Source organism: Panthera leo, chromosome E3 (assembly GCF_018350215.1).
Source record: "Panthera leo isolate Ple1 chromosome E3, P.leo_Ple1_pat1.1, whole genome shotgun sequence".
In the NCBI taxonomy this organism is placed as follows: domain Eukaryota; kingdom Metazoa; phylum Chordata; class Mammalia; order Carnivora; family Felidae; genus Panthera; species Panthera leo.
Window position 1 is genome coordinate 29408218 of NC_056694.1, and position 15974 is coordinate 29424191.

The window sequence follows — 15974 nt, forward strand, 5'->3', positions numbered from 1 at the left end:
GTTTTAGACAAGGGATTCAGTGTGAGGACGACACCCCAGATACAAGCCCACAGACCGTGGCCGCTGGTCTCGCTTACTTACCTCTGGAAGGGAGGACGGGGCGCCACGTGTCTGCTTGATGGCCTCCTCGTAGCGGGGAGGGTCTTTTGTCTTGGGGACCGGGCTCCCAAACAGGGAGTGCTGGACGACGCACTGCTGGGGTGGAGGGGGCGAACTAGGCTGAGGCAAAAAGAGGAGGGCACATGTCAGGTCTGGGCAGTGAGCTCAGAGGGCGGCCGAGTCACGGCGCTCCTGAACTCAAGAGCCTTCTCACCTCCAGCCTGTGTGGCCGATGGCGCCGGGGCGCCATCCCGTGAGGGAAGGGTCATCTGTTCAGCGATAACAGCCAAGCTGCCCCTTAACAACCGTCACCACGGTCTTTGGCTATTTTGTCCCATTAATATTGATACTCAGTCCCTTCACGCCCGAAGCACTGGGTTCTGCAATGCTTTAGGGCCCCATGAGCAAGCACTGTTACTGCTGCCCCATCTGCACAGCACTACCTTGTTGGAAGCGGTAGGTCCATTCTGCAGGGAGGCAAGTGGTGCGCTTCTGGACTGAAGAACACTGGTGGAGGTCTTGTTCACAAAGGGCTGCTGGACCGCTGGAGCAGGTGGTCTCTCATATGGAAGAACCGAATTTGATGCCGAGTTCGTGAAAACCTGTAACGGACAAATATTTTCCATTCAATCTGTTCTTTGGCTCTTCCTACCGAAGCAAACCATGTTTTAGGACGAGGCTTGGCAGACTTGCCCTGTAAGGAGCCACCACGTGTGCAGTTTAGGGTCTGCAGGCCACGGGGTGTCTGTTGGAACTGTTCACCTCTGCCACTCTGGCCCAGAAGCAGTTTGGACAACGCATAAATCAATGGGTGGGGCTGGCTTCCAATAACTTTATCTACAGCAACAGGTGGGGCGCTGGAGGTGGCCCTCAGGCCGTGGTCTGCCGACCCTGATTTTCCAGCATCCGTGGTCCCTTTACTCAGTGGCCTGTCTTTGATGGTGGTGTGGACTGTACCTCCTGGGAAATCAGCGCTTGCTCAGTATGATTTCTGTCTTAAGCGATAGCTGAATCTCTCATATTCCTCACCAGGGTGGTCTTATCTATACTTTCACAGCTTTCATGTCCACGATTAAGCTAATAATCCCCAAACCCACCTCTTTTCCACTCTTGCTTCCAAGTGCCAAAGCCACATTTATAACCTTTATTTACAAACATAAATTCAGGACATCTCAAATGCAATATATTCCAAACGAAACTTTCCCCTTCCACCACCACCAGCCTCGGAGGAAAAGTAATTCTTGGTTTTCCCTTCATTTATTTTTAAAACTTTGGTAAACGGAGACATCAGTCCTCTGCTGTCTCCCTTCAGTGCTCACACGCCTTACGAATGCCTCCTGAATCAGGCCTCTGTCCTCCGCTGTCCTAATCCAGGTCCTTGCTCCTGATCACGGGAGTACCGTGGCATCCTCTTCACTGTGCCTCCCTCCCCGTCGACCCTCCACTACAGTTACAGCCTCAGCACACACCTGATGGAGCCCCCACACTCCCTGGCTCCTCTGTCCTTACGGTAAAACCCTCCTCTCTGGCTGGCACAAAAAGCTTCCACCACCCGGCCCCATTTCTGTCCGACCGGAAAGGCCACACAGGCTGCGGCCACACTCAGGTTTTCAGTTTGTTGAAAGTATCTCCAAATCCTTGCAGGGCCCCATTTAAAATCTGTCCCCTTCTGAGAAGCTGGCCTCCGCTCTGTCAGGGAGCAGTGAGGACTCCCTCCTGTGGAACTAACAAGTGTCTGTTTAGCCCCCATCACGAGCCAAAGGTCTTATGGCCTTTTACAAATGTATGGTCACTGGGTGATTTTGTGATTGTATTTCACAGAGCTGATTTACTCATAAAAGTATTTTATGTACTTTATACCACTAGTATTCTGAAAGAGAAAAACTTACCTCTGCGTTTCTATTGTAAACATACATATGTATTTCTTAAGTGGGCAAGTGTGTGTGTCTGTGTGTGTGTGTGTGTACACACCCCTTCAAAAGGTACAGCTGCTCTGGGTGAGGAGTTCTGGAAGCATACTCCTCTTTGAAAAAGCTGGAATTAATGATCCCTAATTCTAGTATTGAGACTTAGTGAATAAACCCTTATTTCTCCTGTCTATATCCTGTTTTTCTCTCTCTTCTCTTAAAGAAAACTGTCTTAACATTGGAACGTTCACTGAGGCGATCACCACCCTAGAATGTTATTGTGAGCCCAAAGTCAGTAATATGCTGCTGTAACTCACTGCATTTCCCAGAGGAGATTCCAGAAGAGAGCACATGATAATGTGACTACTGATGACCTCAGGCGTCAATTTCTGTCTGCTGCTCAAGTGGTCTTAGCCCAGACGGTTCATGCTACCTTGGGGCATGTCTACAGGTACACCTAATTATCCAAGTTCTTTTATGCTGAAGATTAACATCCTGGGACTAATAATTCTCAAGGTTAAAAATAATAAGACCTATTTTTGAGGCCTTAAGAGTTTTCTGTCAAGGAGCTGTGCACACAGCTCCACCTGCTGGGTAAGAGGGAATTTTTGTAACTTCTGGGCTATTCAACATCACAATTTTTTGGTAGGAACACATGGAGGGGTTACTGAGTCCTAGACCAACACGGTCATCTGAAAGATGAGGAAAATGACACTCAGAGGAAGTAAGTGAATTTTGCATAAGGCCAAACCTGTAGGAAGTGGGGAACCAGAATCTGCACACCTGGGCCCTCTGGCTCTTAGTCCGCAAGATGGCAAACTCTTAAATATATAAAGATCTTATTCAAGGTAGACACTGAAAAAGTATCTTTTTCGACTTCAAATATTTCTTCCCAGGGAACAGCACTTCCCCCTCCCCCACAAGATGATTAATCTGAAAAGAAATTTATTTTAAAACTCAAAAAATCCTACATGAGGATTAAAAACAAACTTTTGAAACTTTTACTTGGAAAAGGGCTTTAACTGTTAAGATGACCCGTCTTTCAGTAAAAAAGAACCTTTTTTCCCTAATAACTGCATAATCTGCAGCCGGATGGCAGGTGGCCTGAGGCCCATCCAGTGGGAGGTGCGTGATACAAAAGAACAAACAGGTGCTTCCCACGGAAGAGACCGCTATGAGGACACTTGCAGAATGGCTGAGCAGATGACAGTCACCATCGGTGACGGCCTGTCACTCGTTAGCATTCACCAACCTTTCTAACTTGCTGAGGCTGACTGAGCACATGTGGCGTGAAAGCTTCTTGCTTCTGAGGTACGGTCTGGGCTAAGCCTGAGGACAGGGTGGTGGCTGCTGTCTGCGGCTGAGTCTGAGTCTGGATTCCTGCTTGTGGTGGAGTCTAGGAAGCAAACAAAATATTGATTTAATTATCAAAATCAAACTCGGAATCAAGAGTGTAGGTGTGGGGGCACCTGGATGGTTCGGTCAGAAGAGCATGGGACTCTGGACCTCGGGGTTGTGAGTGGGAGCCACAAAGTTTGGGTTGAGTTTGGGCGTAGAGGTTACTTAAAAAATACATACTTTTTTTTGAAAAAAAAAAAAAAAAAAAAAAAAAGAGTTTAGATGTGCAACATGCGATCATGTGGGGAACATATCTGAAATGAAGTGATAAAATACTTACGGATAGATACACACTTCATCGACAACACAGTTTGAACCTTAATTCTAAACCAGAGACCTAACACCAGACCAGTTTTTTTCACGCTCTTATTATTTCTTAAGTGGCTAAGATTTTCACTGGGAAATTTTGAGAAAACGGAAAACTGAAATAAAAACCTATAGTGGCTCTACACACAACAGGCCAGGTGTGACAATAATTTTAATAGCAGCAAGAAAATCTGAGGCCTAACTGCCCAAACAGTATGTGCTCCCTCTGGAGACAGTCAGCTATGTGCTCGGGCGCACACGGGCCCAGAATGGAGAATGTCAACTCTAATGGAAGATTTGGATGGAAAAATACATGTTTAGAAAAGCTGTGTCACAGAGTAGACTTTGAATTTCACAGACAGTCTAAAGATCAAACAGGAGAATTAGAATGCTGGCACATGCCAAGGACCTCTGGGTCATGCTTCCTAACCTCAGGGGCACAACCCACTGGTCTCTGCCATGAAGAGTATGTGGGTGGGGGGGGGTGGTCAAAGCTGAGGAGCACTGTCCCAGGTGGTTTCTGTTCACCTGTCGCCCACCCACTGTGTAAAAACCTACCAAACGCACTGCATAAAAACAAGGTCAATACACAGGTTATGGAGGAGGCATAAAAGGAGGTTTCATGCTTACCAGTGTTTTATCAACTCCCTCAACACCTTCACTCCTAAGTTTGTGGTCACATTTTCCTCAGATGCCCCACATGCCTTAGGCATCTTGACTTCAATGGTGTCTTTTGAGAATCGCGTTTAGGAGGCAGAACACACGAGTGGGCGTAAAAAAGTAAAGGCCGGGCAGTTAGAAAACCCGGCTCTGTCCTAGAGCAACTTACCCAACGTTTCAAGGCCTCAGTTTCTCTACCTCAAAATGGGTGCCATCACTTAGATCTTCTGGGGGGAAGGGAGAGCTGAAGGGAGTGAGCCATTTAAAATACACGGAGGAGCATGTGACTCTCGATCTCGGGGCCGTGAGTTGGAGCCCCATGCTGGGTGTAGAGAGGACTTAAATAAATAAGAAAATAAAGTACGTGATCCTGTGCCTTGCACACAAAAAGCACTCAGCGACACCAGCTATTCTCACGATACTGAAACCGGTATCTCAAAATGTCTGCATGTTCGCTAACGATACCGTGTTCACTAAAGATAAAAGCGATCAAAAGCAGGAAAGCACCGCTTGCTTGTTTTAACTATGTGGAGACAATGCTAGCTATTAACATTTCTGAATTAAATTCCAGGCCCCCGCCCCCCACGCACACATTTTCTGCACCTCTGAGGCCCGGTTGGGGTGCATGTATGAGAAGGCTGGGGCGCTCGCCATAAGGCAAGTTTCCGTTCCATGCAGGCTGTAAAGGCAAAGGAGTTAGAAGACACACTTCACACCTGGAGTCTGAGGCTGCCTACTGGGAGTTGCACTGAGGTGACATTGGAGCCCTGGATGGACAGCGGCAGCAGCAGCTGAGCGGTTTGTGTGGTCAGTAAAGCCTGAGGCTGAGCGACAACGGCAGGCGGCGGCTGTCCCTGGGAACTCACGTAAAACTGCGGGACGACGCTCTGCTGCTCGGCCTGGGCCACGGGGACCTCCTGCTTGATCACTACGGCCTTTTTGGCAACCAGGGTCTGGCCGCCCGCCGAGACGGGCTGGCCCACGGGATGGCTGGCCAGCGGGCCAGGCCGCCTGGGGCTGGAGCAGTCGGGCAGCGCGGTCTCGTCCTTGACGGGGGAGCCCACGCCGCCATGCTTCGGATCTAACTTGCCGGCCGAGCTGGCCGCGGCGCCGGGCTGGGGTTCCAGCGGCTGCTGCTGCCGCTGCCCTCGCTTTTCAACCTCAAGCTGCATTTTCAGAACTTCCACGAGCTTCTGCTCCTGTTCCAGTTTCCTCTTTAGCTCCTCGATCTGCTTCTCTTTCTCCTGCAGCTTGCGGTCCTTCTCGGCCGCGTCCAGTTCCAGACTCGACAGCGTGCTGCTGGCGGGACTCGGGCTGTCCTCGCTGCCCGTCACTCTCAGCGGCGACGAGCACAGGAACTGCGCGGGAGACATCATGGTCATGATCTCGGTGAACGTGTCTGCCATGCTTGTGTCCTCGGTCCCGAGACTGGACTGCTCGGAGGGGGAAGGCGAGATGGGCAGGGGGGAGCTGACGCTCTCGGCGTGGGCGACGTTGCTGCTTCCGGCAGGCGGCAGCTCTGCCTTGAAAGAGGGGCCCGAGCTCGTCACGGAGTTGTGCAGCGTTGTCACCGGCAGCGCCACGGTGACTTCTGGGTTGCTGGCGACGATGGCAGACGCTGGCACCGCCAGGACGCCGCCGGCAGCAACAGCGCTGCTGTTCACTTCCTGATAGGGCTTCAGGCGTTCGATGAGGTCCGGTTTGGTGCCCGACACCGGAAGACCCCGTAACTTCAGCTCCGTCTTCAGTTCCGACACCTGCAAGTACAAACAAATCACGTCTCTTCTCTCGGTACCGCAACTCCCGACAGATCTACAGGACGCTCAGACGGAAAAGGTGCCTCCCGCCTGTCAGCTCCACGTTACCACGTATGGGCAAAGGGGACGGCTTCTCTTCCCGACACACACACGCACACACAGCTACGGACCTGTGGCACTGGGAAGGCTGCAGGTAAAGCAAGGGCTTTTAGAGGGTAACTCCTGCTCTGTCCGAGGATTTACAATCAGAAATCGTGACGAGGACAGTCACATTCACTGAGTAATTACCATGTGCCACACACTGATGGAAGTGCTTTATACTTTGTCTTTTCTCTTCTTTTCTTTTTAAAAAAATTTTTTTTTTTAACGTTTATTTTTGAGACAGAGAGAGACAGAGCATGAACAGGGGAGGGGCAGAGAGAGAGGGAGACACTGAATCTGAAACAGGCTCCAGGCTCTGAGCAGTCAGCACAGAGCCTGACACGGGGCTCGAACCCACGGACCATGAGATCGTGACCTGAGCCGAAGTCGGACGCCCAACCGACCGAGCCACCCAGGCGCCCCTCTTTTCTTTTTTTTAAAGCAGACTCCATGCCCAGCGCAGAGGGGCTCGAACTCACGACCCTAAGATCAAGACCTGAGGGGAGATCCAGAGCTGAACGCTTAAGTGACTGAGCCACTCAGATGCCCCTATTCTTACAATTAATCTTCACATGAGGTGTGGGTGTTATTATTATTATTCCTAGTGCACAGATGAGGAGATTGGGGCAGTGAAAGGCGGACCCTTATGTCCAACCTACCATGGATAACCAGAAGCTGAGCTGAGGGGGGAAGCCTATGCAGTCTGGCCTCGGAGAGGAGATTCTTGACTGTTAACATTTTCCTGCTTCTCCCCAACTCGGCAAGGAGCAGGGAAGAAGAAAAATCTCCCTCTGCGGTCACAAGTGTTCTGGTGCCCACACATGGTCTATGCTCAACAAATCAGTTATTACTGATCGTCTTCAAAGAAACTTAATGGACGTAAACAGTACCCCTGAGAAGGTTATCTTACTGTTGGTAAAGCTGAAGGTCTATTGAAAACTTACCTACACCTCAGACAAATGTGGCCAATCATTTCTGTTTTTGTGGTAATTACGGGTGAATAAACTCTACTTTGAAGTATTACCTTTAAGTCATCCAGGCTAGAAGGCAGGGGCCCCGGCTTTCTCACGGAAGCAGATGGATTCTGTCTTGGTGTATTAGGCGTGGTGCTGTTCAGAGCTGAATTCCCACTGTTGTTATTTTTGTCATTGAGTGGCCTTCAAAAGGAAAAGAAAATTAGACTTGATAATAAAATCATGTCTGAATTTGATCCTGCTTCTGCTAACGACTTGACTGTTAATGTGTGAAGAGAAAATCATCATGGTCGTGGATTGGAAGACTCAATAGTATACAGATATCAATCAAATGAGACCCCCCCTGCAAGTTTTGCTTGCTTGCTCGGTAGAAATTCTGAAGGTGATTCTGAGCTACATATGGAAACACAAAGGACCAAGAATGGCCATGGCATCACTGAAGGAAATCAAAGCTGGAAGAGCCATACCACTTATCAAAACTCATTATAAAGCCAGTTATTAAGATGGTGTGGTGCTGGTACAAGGGCAGAACAACAAATGGAAGAGAACAGAGAATCCAGAAACAGACCCTCACATATAGAGCCTCTTGAGTTATCGCCAAGATGGCACTGAAGTGCACTAGCAAGAGGGTGGTCCTTACAATAAATGGTGCTGGGCCACCCTGGATATTCACACAGATAAAAATAAGGCCCTTAACTGACCCCTATCTCACACCATCTCAGAAACCTAAACGTGAATTATGAAAGCAATAAACTTTTAGAAAACTTAGGGTAATATTTCAGGGTGCCTGGGTGGCTTGGTTGGTCGAATGTCTGACTTCAGCTCAGGTTGTGATCTGGTGGTTCGTGGGTTTGAGCCATGCGTCAGGCTCTGTACTGGCTCGCTCTCTCCCTCTCTCTCTGCCTCTCCCTGACTTGTGCTCTTTTTCTCTCAAAAAAAAAAAAAAAAAAAAAGAAAACTTAGGATAATATCTTCATGGCCTTTGGGTAGGGAAAGATTTCTTAAACAGGACACAAAACACACTAAGGGAGACAGCTTTAAGAGTGAAAAGTGAAATCATAGGAGAAGATACTTGTAATACATATTTCTTTTTTAATTTTATTTAACTTTTCAGTATTTATTTACTTTTGGGAGAGACAGAGTGTGAGCAGGAAAGGAGCAGAAAGAGAAGGAGACACAGAATCTGAAGCAGGCTCCAGGCTCTGAGCTGTTAGCACAGAGCCTGATGTGGGGCTCAAACCCACAAACCGCAAGATCATGACCTGGGCCGAACTTGGACACTCAACTGACTGAGCCACCCAGGCGCCCCTCTAATACGTATTTCTGACAAGGCATCATATCTAGAATATACAAAAAAAAGTCTCACAAATCAGTAAGAAAAAGACAAAACGCAATGGGAAAATCCTGAACAAGCATATCACAAGAAAATCTATCCCAATGGTCCTTAAACGTGTGAACAAGGGCTTAACACCTCATCAGACATGAGGAAAACGGAAAAAGGCACAACAAAACAGCACCGCACATCCAGCAGAACTGCTGCTATAACGAGTAAGACGCCAATACGAAGCACTCGGAACATCGAGAGCGCCCAATCACGGCTGGGAGAAGTGTGAATTGGTACAACCGCTTCGGAGAAGTGTTTTATGTTATCTACTAAAGACAAACCTGTGCCTATCCTCTGACCCAATTCCATTCCTCGAGGGACACCTGACAAAAATCTACATACATGAACCAAAACACACAGGTCAGAATGCTTAGTATGGCATTATTCATAACAGTCCCAACCGGAAACAACCCAACTGTCCACCAACAGGATGATGGGTGGATAAATGATAAAATACTAGACAGGAATAAAAATTAACTACTTCTCTCTGCACCAGTAAAGATGCATCTCACGAACACAATGTTGAGCAGAAGAACTCACGTGCGTATGTATACCGTAAGACTGCATTTATATAATGTTCAAAAAAAGGCAAAACTAATCAATGGGAGAGAAGTCAGGTAGTCACTGAGGGGGGATGCCAGGGGGCTTTTTGGGGTACTGATATTCTATTTCTGGATTTAGGTGGTGGTTATGGAGGTGTGTTTACTTAGCATTGATTTTCAGTTATGATTTATGGACTTCTCTATCACTTAACACTTCATTTAAAAAGGTGATTTAAAAAATGTGTTTTATTTCTGTACTCATCTTGCCAGCAGAACCAGGTCCCCATCTAGCTTCTTCCCCCTAGGATACTCTTGGCAACAATGACATTTCCTCCTCTGGGTGGTTGACACTGTACAGCCAATTCCATTAGAGCCTCACACTTTATCCTTATATGAGTCTTGGTGCTGAAGCATGGAGACTCTGACTTCCATGTTCTGAAACAGGGACCTGATGTTGCTTATGGGGAGAGGCCCCTGCTTAGATGAGCTTTGTCCAGTGGGTTTTTGGAAGATTGTGTTTGAAGCCATTTCTGGCCCTGTGAACAGCTAACTCTTGACATTCATCTGGGGTCTTTGAAAACCTGCCTAAATTTTATGGAAGTGAAATACTTTAAGTGTTTGCAATGAAGTTTCTTGAAATTTGGGTGGAATGACAAATATTTTATGTATCATTTATTTCCTTTCTAAAAGTTCAGTTTTAAAATCTTCTATTAGAATTATGAAAACATTTTATGTAAATCAGAACTTCTCAACCTTACTTATTTTCATTACTGTCTCCACAAGGAGACTTTCTATGAATTTTTTTTCCCTAATCGACCTCCCAGTGAAATCTTAATACCCTCAGGGATGTACTGTGTAATCACCTACGTACCGTATGTGTGTCTGTGCTCTCTTCAATCACAAGTGCAACACTCCCCCCAACCAATGTCCGCTCTCTTGTGAACAATAAATTATTCTATTGGTGCGTTTGGTTGAGATTCTATAATGCTTTACTTGTTACTACGATTAACAACAGTTCAGGGCTTGCTTCAGCCTTCGAAATAACGAGAGTAAGTTGGACCTAGGTTTTTTTTGTCCAGATCCACAAAGACAGAAAACATGCTGTGGGGGGACCCTGACAAACGTGATGTCTGTGTGGATGAGAAACCTGAAGTCCAGACACCTGAAAGGACCCTCCAGGAGCCCCCGTCAGTGTGTGGCTACAGCCCCATCTCCCAAGGTACCAGGGGCTGTGTTATCAGGTCAAATCTCACTGCTGTGGAGCTACAGACTTCTGCATTCAGCTTCCTGTACCGGAATTTTGGTGAAAAGAAACACTGTTTTAGAAAACAACACCTCCACTGTCAGGACCCGGAAATCAAACAGAAGTGACGTTCAGTCTTTGCGTGGTGCAATAATACACAAAAGTAAGTGACCTTTCCCCCTCTGTGTCCCCGGATCTTTGTGTGTGATGCTCTCCGGGGCTGGGTGGCGTGGCTGCTATGGTGGTGGGGGTGTTTGTGGAGGACAGGGGACCGGCAGCCTTAGTGGAAAGACAAAGAACCATTAGAGACCAGATACTCAGCTCCTCAGATGTACTCTTCCCATCTACAAACTGGCCTCACACAGTCAATTTCTTTCATTACAGAAAAGACTGTTTCATAGATACTACAAAAATCCTTTTATGGGATTTTCAGTTGTCCGGGTTTCCTCACCCGGGAGCGCGGTCAGTAACGTCACCTCCTCCTGGACTTACGGTGAGGGGCACAGGGATGTCAACGTCGAGCACACTGCCGGGTGCATCGTAAGGGGTGCGCACAGGGGAGCCAGTCACCGCTCGTGTCCCTGCTGCCCGATGCCAGAGGAGGGAGGCGGCAGGGGAGGACGCCTCCCTCGGGCCCGGACGGAGCTGCAGAGCGGCGGTGGTCTGCGTCTGATGCGCTTCCAATCCTCTTTGCTCTTCCCTGGTTCCCTTCCAATGTCAACATCTCACTCAGGCCTGCTTGCTCTTAAAGTAATAACATGCTACAAAAATTCTTTCTTTCTTCATCTCTGTGCCCTGATGTTTTAGATTTACGTACTTCACAGTAAGGTCCAAATGACTAATAGGTCTAATCTTCCTCGAGATATCAGGATCTTAAAAGAAAAAAGTGCATTGATAATCACTAGCATATGAGGAGACGGTTCTTAACAGAGGAGCTTTTTAGCAGGTCTCACTCCTTGTCTGCTCCTAGGAAACAGGGCTCCCTGTGGTGGAATGCTCAGCATACGTGGAGAATATCCGAGTCGAATTTCCACACCCACACGGATCATGAATTGAGTGGCCTGCTCACTGAGAAAAACTTTCAACTCGAATAAACTTTGCACCTTTTTGTACAGTTTGTCTTGTGAGGTCAATGTAAATGTCCCTTTCTCCTGATAACTGAGGGAAATGAGAGACGAGGTATTTTCATTTTTACCCATGTTTCCTGGAAAATGCATACTCAGGATGGAGATCTAGAAATTTCCTTCTGTACATAATTAAAGCTCACTACGGATGTCTTGCTGTGGATTCAGTCTCAGAAGCTGTCAGAAGTCACTTCCTTCTGTCTCTCTCAACTGGGCTCAGACTTTGGAAACGTGTTCCTTCTCCACAGTTGTTGGTCACCAAGACCTTTAACTGTCTTGGAAACATCTCTCATCTGTTCTTTCCTTCCCCTTATCAATGCCCTCATCTTCTCACATCTCCTTTATTGTGAAATGTCTGTCTTGCCTACTGCCAGACTCCCCTCCGTGACCAGCATCTCACTGTCCTTTCGTGCACTGTGGCGTCACCACGACAGCCCTCTGAATCATCTACCACGTCAAGATGCAAGGCTGCCCGGCTTCAGATTCCTCTGGACAGCGGCTCTACTCAGTTTTGTCTTCTACTTTTCATCCCATTCCTTATTCAGGCTATTTTCCCTGTCATCCCATCAACAGGCATGGCCCGCTCCTTCCTCTGTTCTCGCACGGGGGCGGGGGAGGGGGGGGGTCACTCTCCTTTGCGTGAAAGGGCCCCGCCCAAGTTTCGGGCTCTTTCTCACAGAGGTATCCTGCCTGCTTTCATAAAGCTTTCCTTGACCACTCCGGCTTCTACACTCATCCCCCCGCACCCCGCCTTTTTTAAGCTGTTTATAACAAGACTCTCGCTCCTTACACTTTTCTCGCGGCGCCTAATACTACATGGCAAACAACAGGCAGACCTCTCCTGGGCGAGTAACTGTGACACCGCTACCGTGAAAGGTCACCGCTACCGGTACCGGCACCGCTACCGTGAAAGGTCAAGGTTCGGAACCTGTCTCGGAGGACAAACCCTGGACTCACTGGCACGAGGGCAAGACGCCGCGGGACGGGCTTCGGGGACCAGGCAGTGAGACCGATCGCTGAGCGCAAGCGCCCCACGACATCCACCCCCTAGGAACCAGGGACGTGGCCCGCGCCGCCCCCGGCCCCGTACTTGAGCGGCGCGGGCAGGATGGTCTGGTAGTTGTAGTGCTGCTGCTGCTGGCTCAGGATCTGGAGCTGCAGGAACAGCTGCTGCTGCTGGAGGAGGCGGGCGTAGTTGGAGTCCATCTGGGGCTCGCTCTTCTCCCCCTTCTGGTCGGGCGGGATGTACTGGTGGTACTTGAGTTTCTTCACCCGCGGCTTGGGATCTTTGCACTTCTTGCCCCGGTGTTTGTCGTTAGGGTTCTTGGGATGGCTTTGCTGTTTTCAAGAGAAAGACAGGAGCATTTTAAGAGGCGCCATCACACGCGGCCTGTTCTACCGTGTGCCTGAATGCTCTGACGGTGACGTCAAAGAGCAAGGTGCCTCAGAAATTGGCGTAGCCGCTTCGGAAAGCAGTCCGCCGAATACGTTGCCAGAGCCACGAAAGCGTGGGTCTACCTCCCTGGACCGAGCAATCTGGCGCTTGGGGCTCGGCCGGTTGAGCTTCCGACTCTTGATTTCGCCCCAGGTCATGATCTCACGGTTTGTGGGTTCGAGCCCCACGTCAGACGCTGAGCGGACAGCGCGGGGCCTGTTTGGGACTCTCTGCCTCTCCCTTGCTCACACCTTCTCTCTCAGAATAAATAAACTTAAAAAAAAAAAAAAATCTGGCTCCTAAGAACTTACTTTCTCCTGTTCCTTGTTTTCTTACAGTAGGGAAAGGATATACTCCACTGAGCATTATCTATTCAAGTTCAACAAAGTTACTTTGGGTTTCTTGTTTAGACACACTTGTATCTATTGTCTCCTAGTGAAAAAGAGGCTGTACGCCAAATATACAAATGGGAAAGGATTAGGTATGCTTCCCCCTGTGTCCTGTCTTCAGTCATTAAAAATATACTCTTTAGAGACTATGTAAAAACAGAAGAGTGCTTCTAATGGAACAAAGCAGACTATAAAGTTGTGTATTTCTAAGGAAAACACAAACACACACAAAAAATACTGCAGTCTCACAATATTCATCAATTCACCGTCATCTGCTTATCGTGTTATCGACAACAGATTTTACTTCTGGTCGTTTCAAAGTGATTGAAACAATGAACGGGGTGTGAGTTAAGGAGGCTGGACTCTAACTGTTACGTAATGATACAAGTGACTCAGCCAATCAGGAAGGCACCTGTTGGTAAGGGAGGGGGGCAGGCACGTAAGGACCACTGTTCCTCAGACGAAATCTGCTCTTATTTCTCCACTGGCACATTCTCTCAGGAAGGGAGGGCGGGAAACAGCTTTCCTCACAAAAACCCAAAGAACTGTGGTCTGTTTCCCAGTACGTACCTGTCTTCTCCTCTACTAGCAGAGTCCTAGGATCGCCTACCAAGCCTCTGAATGTCACATTCTTAAAGGATGCCTTTTGCCCCAGAATCAAAGCCCTCCTTAAAGAGGCACTCACTAGTGAAGAGGAGAAATTCAGAGGAGAGGAGAGGCAGAGACCTCTTAGGATCCACAGGGAAAGACGCACTGGCATTCAAACAGTCTTTGTGTCATCAGTGGTACGTGTTTGCGGATGTGGGCAGAGGGGTGCGAGCGGGCATTAGCTCAGCTGCCGCTTGCCACACTCTGGAATTTCGGGCTCCAAGAAGAAGTGATGGAAGATGCTGAAATGCACTGATCTGTGCCCTGAAGCCACAAACGCTGGGCCACCCTGACAAAGAGAGGCTGGAATAGAAACAGAGCCTTCTCTGCAGGAGAGCTGAGGACCAGGAGAGCGCCAGAGGGTAGCCGGAAGAAGCCAGGAATCCGCCCCAGGTACCTCCCCTGGGAGAGCGCAGCCCTGTGTTCACCCGGAGGCAGAAAGAAGGCTCTCCAACCCTTCAGGGGGCCTGGGTCCTTCCTGGCCTTGTGACTTCTTTGGGCCTCACTTCCTCATCTGGTAGGTGCAGAGAGGGTCAGCTAGCTCTCTGATGTCCTTTTTTAGTTCTAAAAGTTTGAGATCAGGGTTCTGCTGCTTTTGGCAAAAGCTGTATCGGAACTGTTTAGACTATTCCTCTGTTTATCCCCCCCCCCTTTATTTAGCAGTTCTAAATGGACTTAAAAAAATTTTTTTAAGCCTACTATATATTAAAATTTTTAATCTTCCTTGGGGCCTATTCTAACTGAATTGTTTCACCAAGTAAAATTTAGGGAACAGTGCCACCAACGTGCAGCTTCTCGGAAGAACAAAACGAGCTTCAGCGGGCCAAATCTGCTAAAGCAAAAAACGCAGCCGCCTGTCTGAAGCCTCTGACCTGTCATGTGATACATCTGGAGTACCAGTGAGCTTGACCTTGTGTATAAACTCCAAAATTATGTTGCCATTAAAGACGTCTGTTCGTGAGGGGCGTGACTCCCCAGTGCTGTGCTGAAGTGAGTCTATCCTACTCTCCTCCCAGTGTGTCTTTCATGTCAGCAGCCTGGATGGAAGCAGGATTGGGAACCGCCGACAAAATGTACCCTCAAGCCTTTCCGCGTGGCTCTGGGAGTTTTCTAGAGACCAAATTTTGTGCAGTTCTTTGGTGACTACAGAACAACAGGGCATCTGCTGAAGGTGGTGGTTTCCAATATATTTTTTTTTCTTAATTTTTTTTTTAAACGTTTATTTATTTTTGAGAGAGAGAGACAGAGCATGAACGGGGGAGGGTCAGAGAGAGAGGGAGACAGAATCTGAAACAGGCTCCAGGCTCTGAGCAGTCAGCACAGAGCCCGACGCGGGGCTTGAACTCATGGACCGCAAGATTGTGACCTGAGCCGAAGTCGGACGCTTAACTGACTGAGCCACCCAGGCGCCCCGGTAGTTTCCAATATTAAGGCCTGACCTAGCAAGTCTGCCCGTGGGTTTTGTCTTCAAGGCTTCATTCAGGCTGAAAGGCGGGCTAGGAGGTGCAGAAACGTGCCTTTGTGTTCCCCGCATGGGCCACAGACGCGCCACGAGTAAACCAACCTCACACCGGCGCGTGCCGGGAACCCACCTTCACCAGCGACGGGCCAGGCTTTGCTGAGGACACGGTGTTTGTGGAGAGCACAGGAGCGGGGGACCTGGTCGGGGGCTGATCCGGAGCAGGAGTTTTCAAGAATTCAGGAACTGCTGGGGACACTGAAGTAAACTGCTGGAAAAGGCGGAAAGAGAACAAGCATGTGAACTCGATGGCATAAAATTAGAAAAACCAGAATTATAAGGGAATGACCTCATTTTCTGAACGTCCCCTAGGAAAGAAACAAAAGAAAAATATACTATTGTGTCTGAGACCCAGATGGCAGAATAACAGGCTTTACGTCAACGGACCCAAGTATTTAGTCTTTGCCCCAATGGCAATGAAAAGCAAAAGCTAAATAAGGTAATTCGA

The 15974-nt window shown here is 48.5% G+C and overlaps 1 protein-coding gene across 4 annotated transcripts in view; it reads right to left on the bottom strand.

Moving 5' to 3' along the window:
• The window catches only part of MRTFB (myocardin related transcription factor B), a 154197-nt gene that overhangs the window by 20967 nt on the left and 117256 nt on the right, over window positions 1–15974 (bottom strand). For 3 of the 4 annotated variants that reach the window (XM_042922454.1, XM_042922456.1, XM_042922458.1), the window contains 7 exons: window positions 15600–15737; window positions 12626–12873; window positions 7293–7425; window positions 5087–6127; window positions 3259–3402; window positions 543–701; window positions 82–219 (listed from right to left, as the gene is read on the bottom strand). In XM_042922454.1, the coding sequence (XP_042778388.1) occupies window positions 82–219; window positions 543–701; window positions 3259–3402; window positions 5087–6127; window positions 7293–7425; window positions 12626–12873; window positions 15600–15737 (2001 nt within the window). The remainder of the gene's footprint in view (window positions 1–81; window positions 220–542; window positions 702–3258; window positions 3403–5086; window positions 6128–7292; window positions 7426–12625; window positions 12874–15599; window positions 15738–15974) is intronic. The other variant, XM_042922457.1, reaches the window with a different exon arrangement.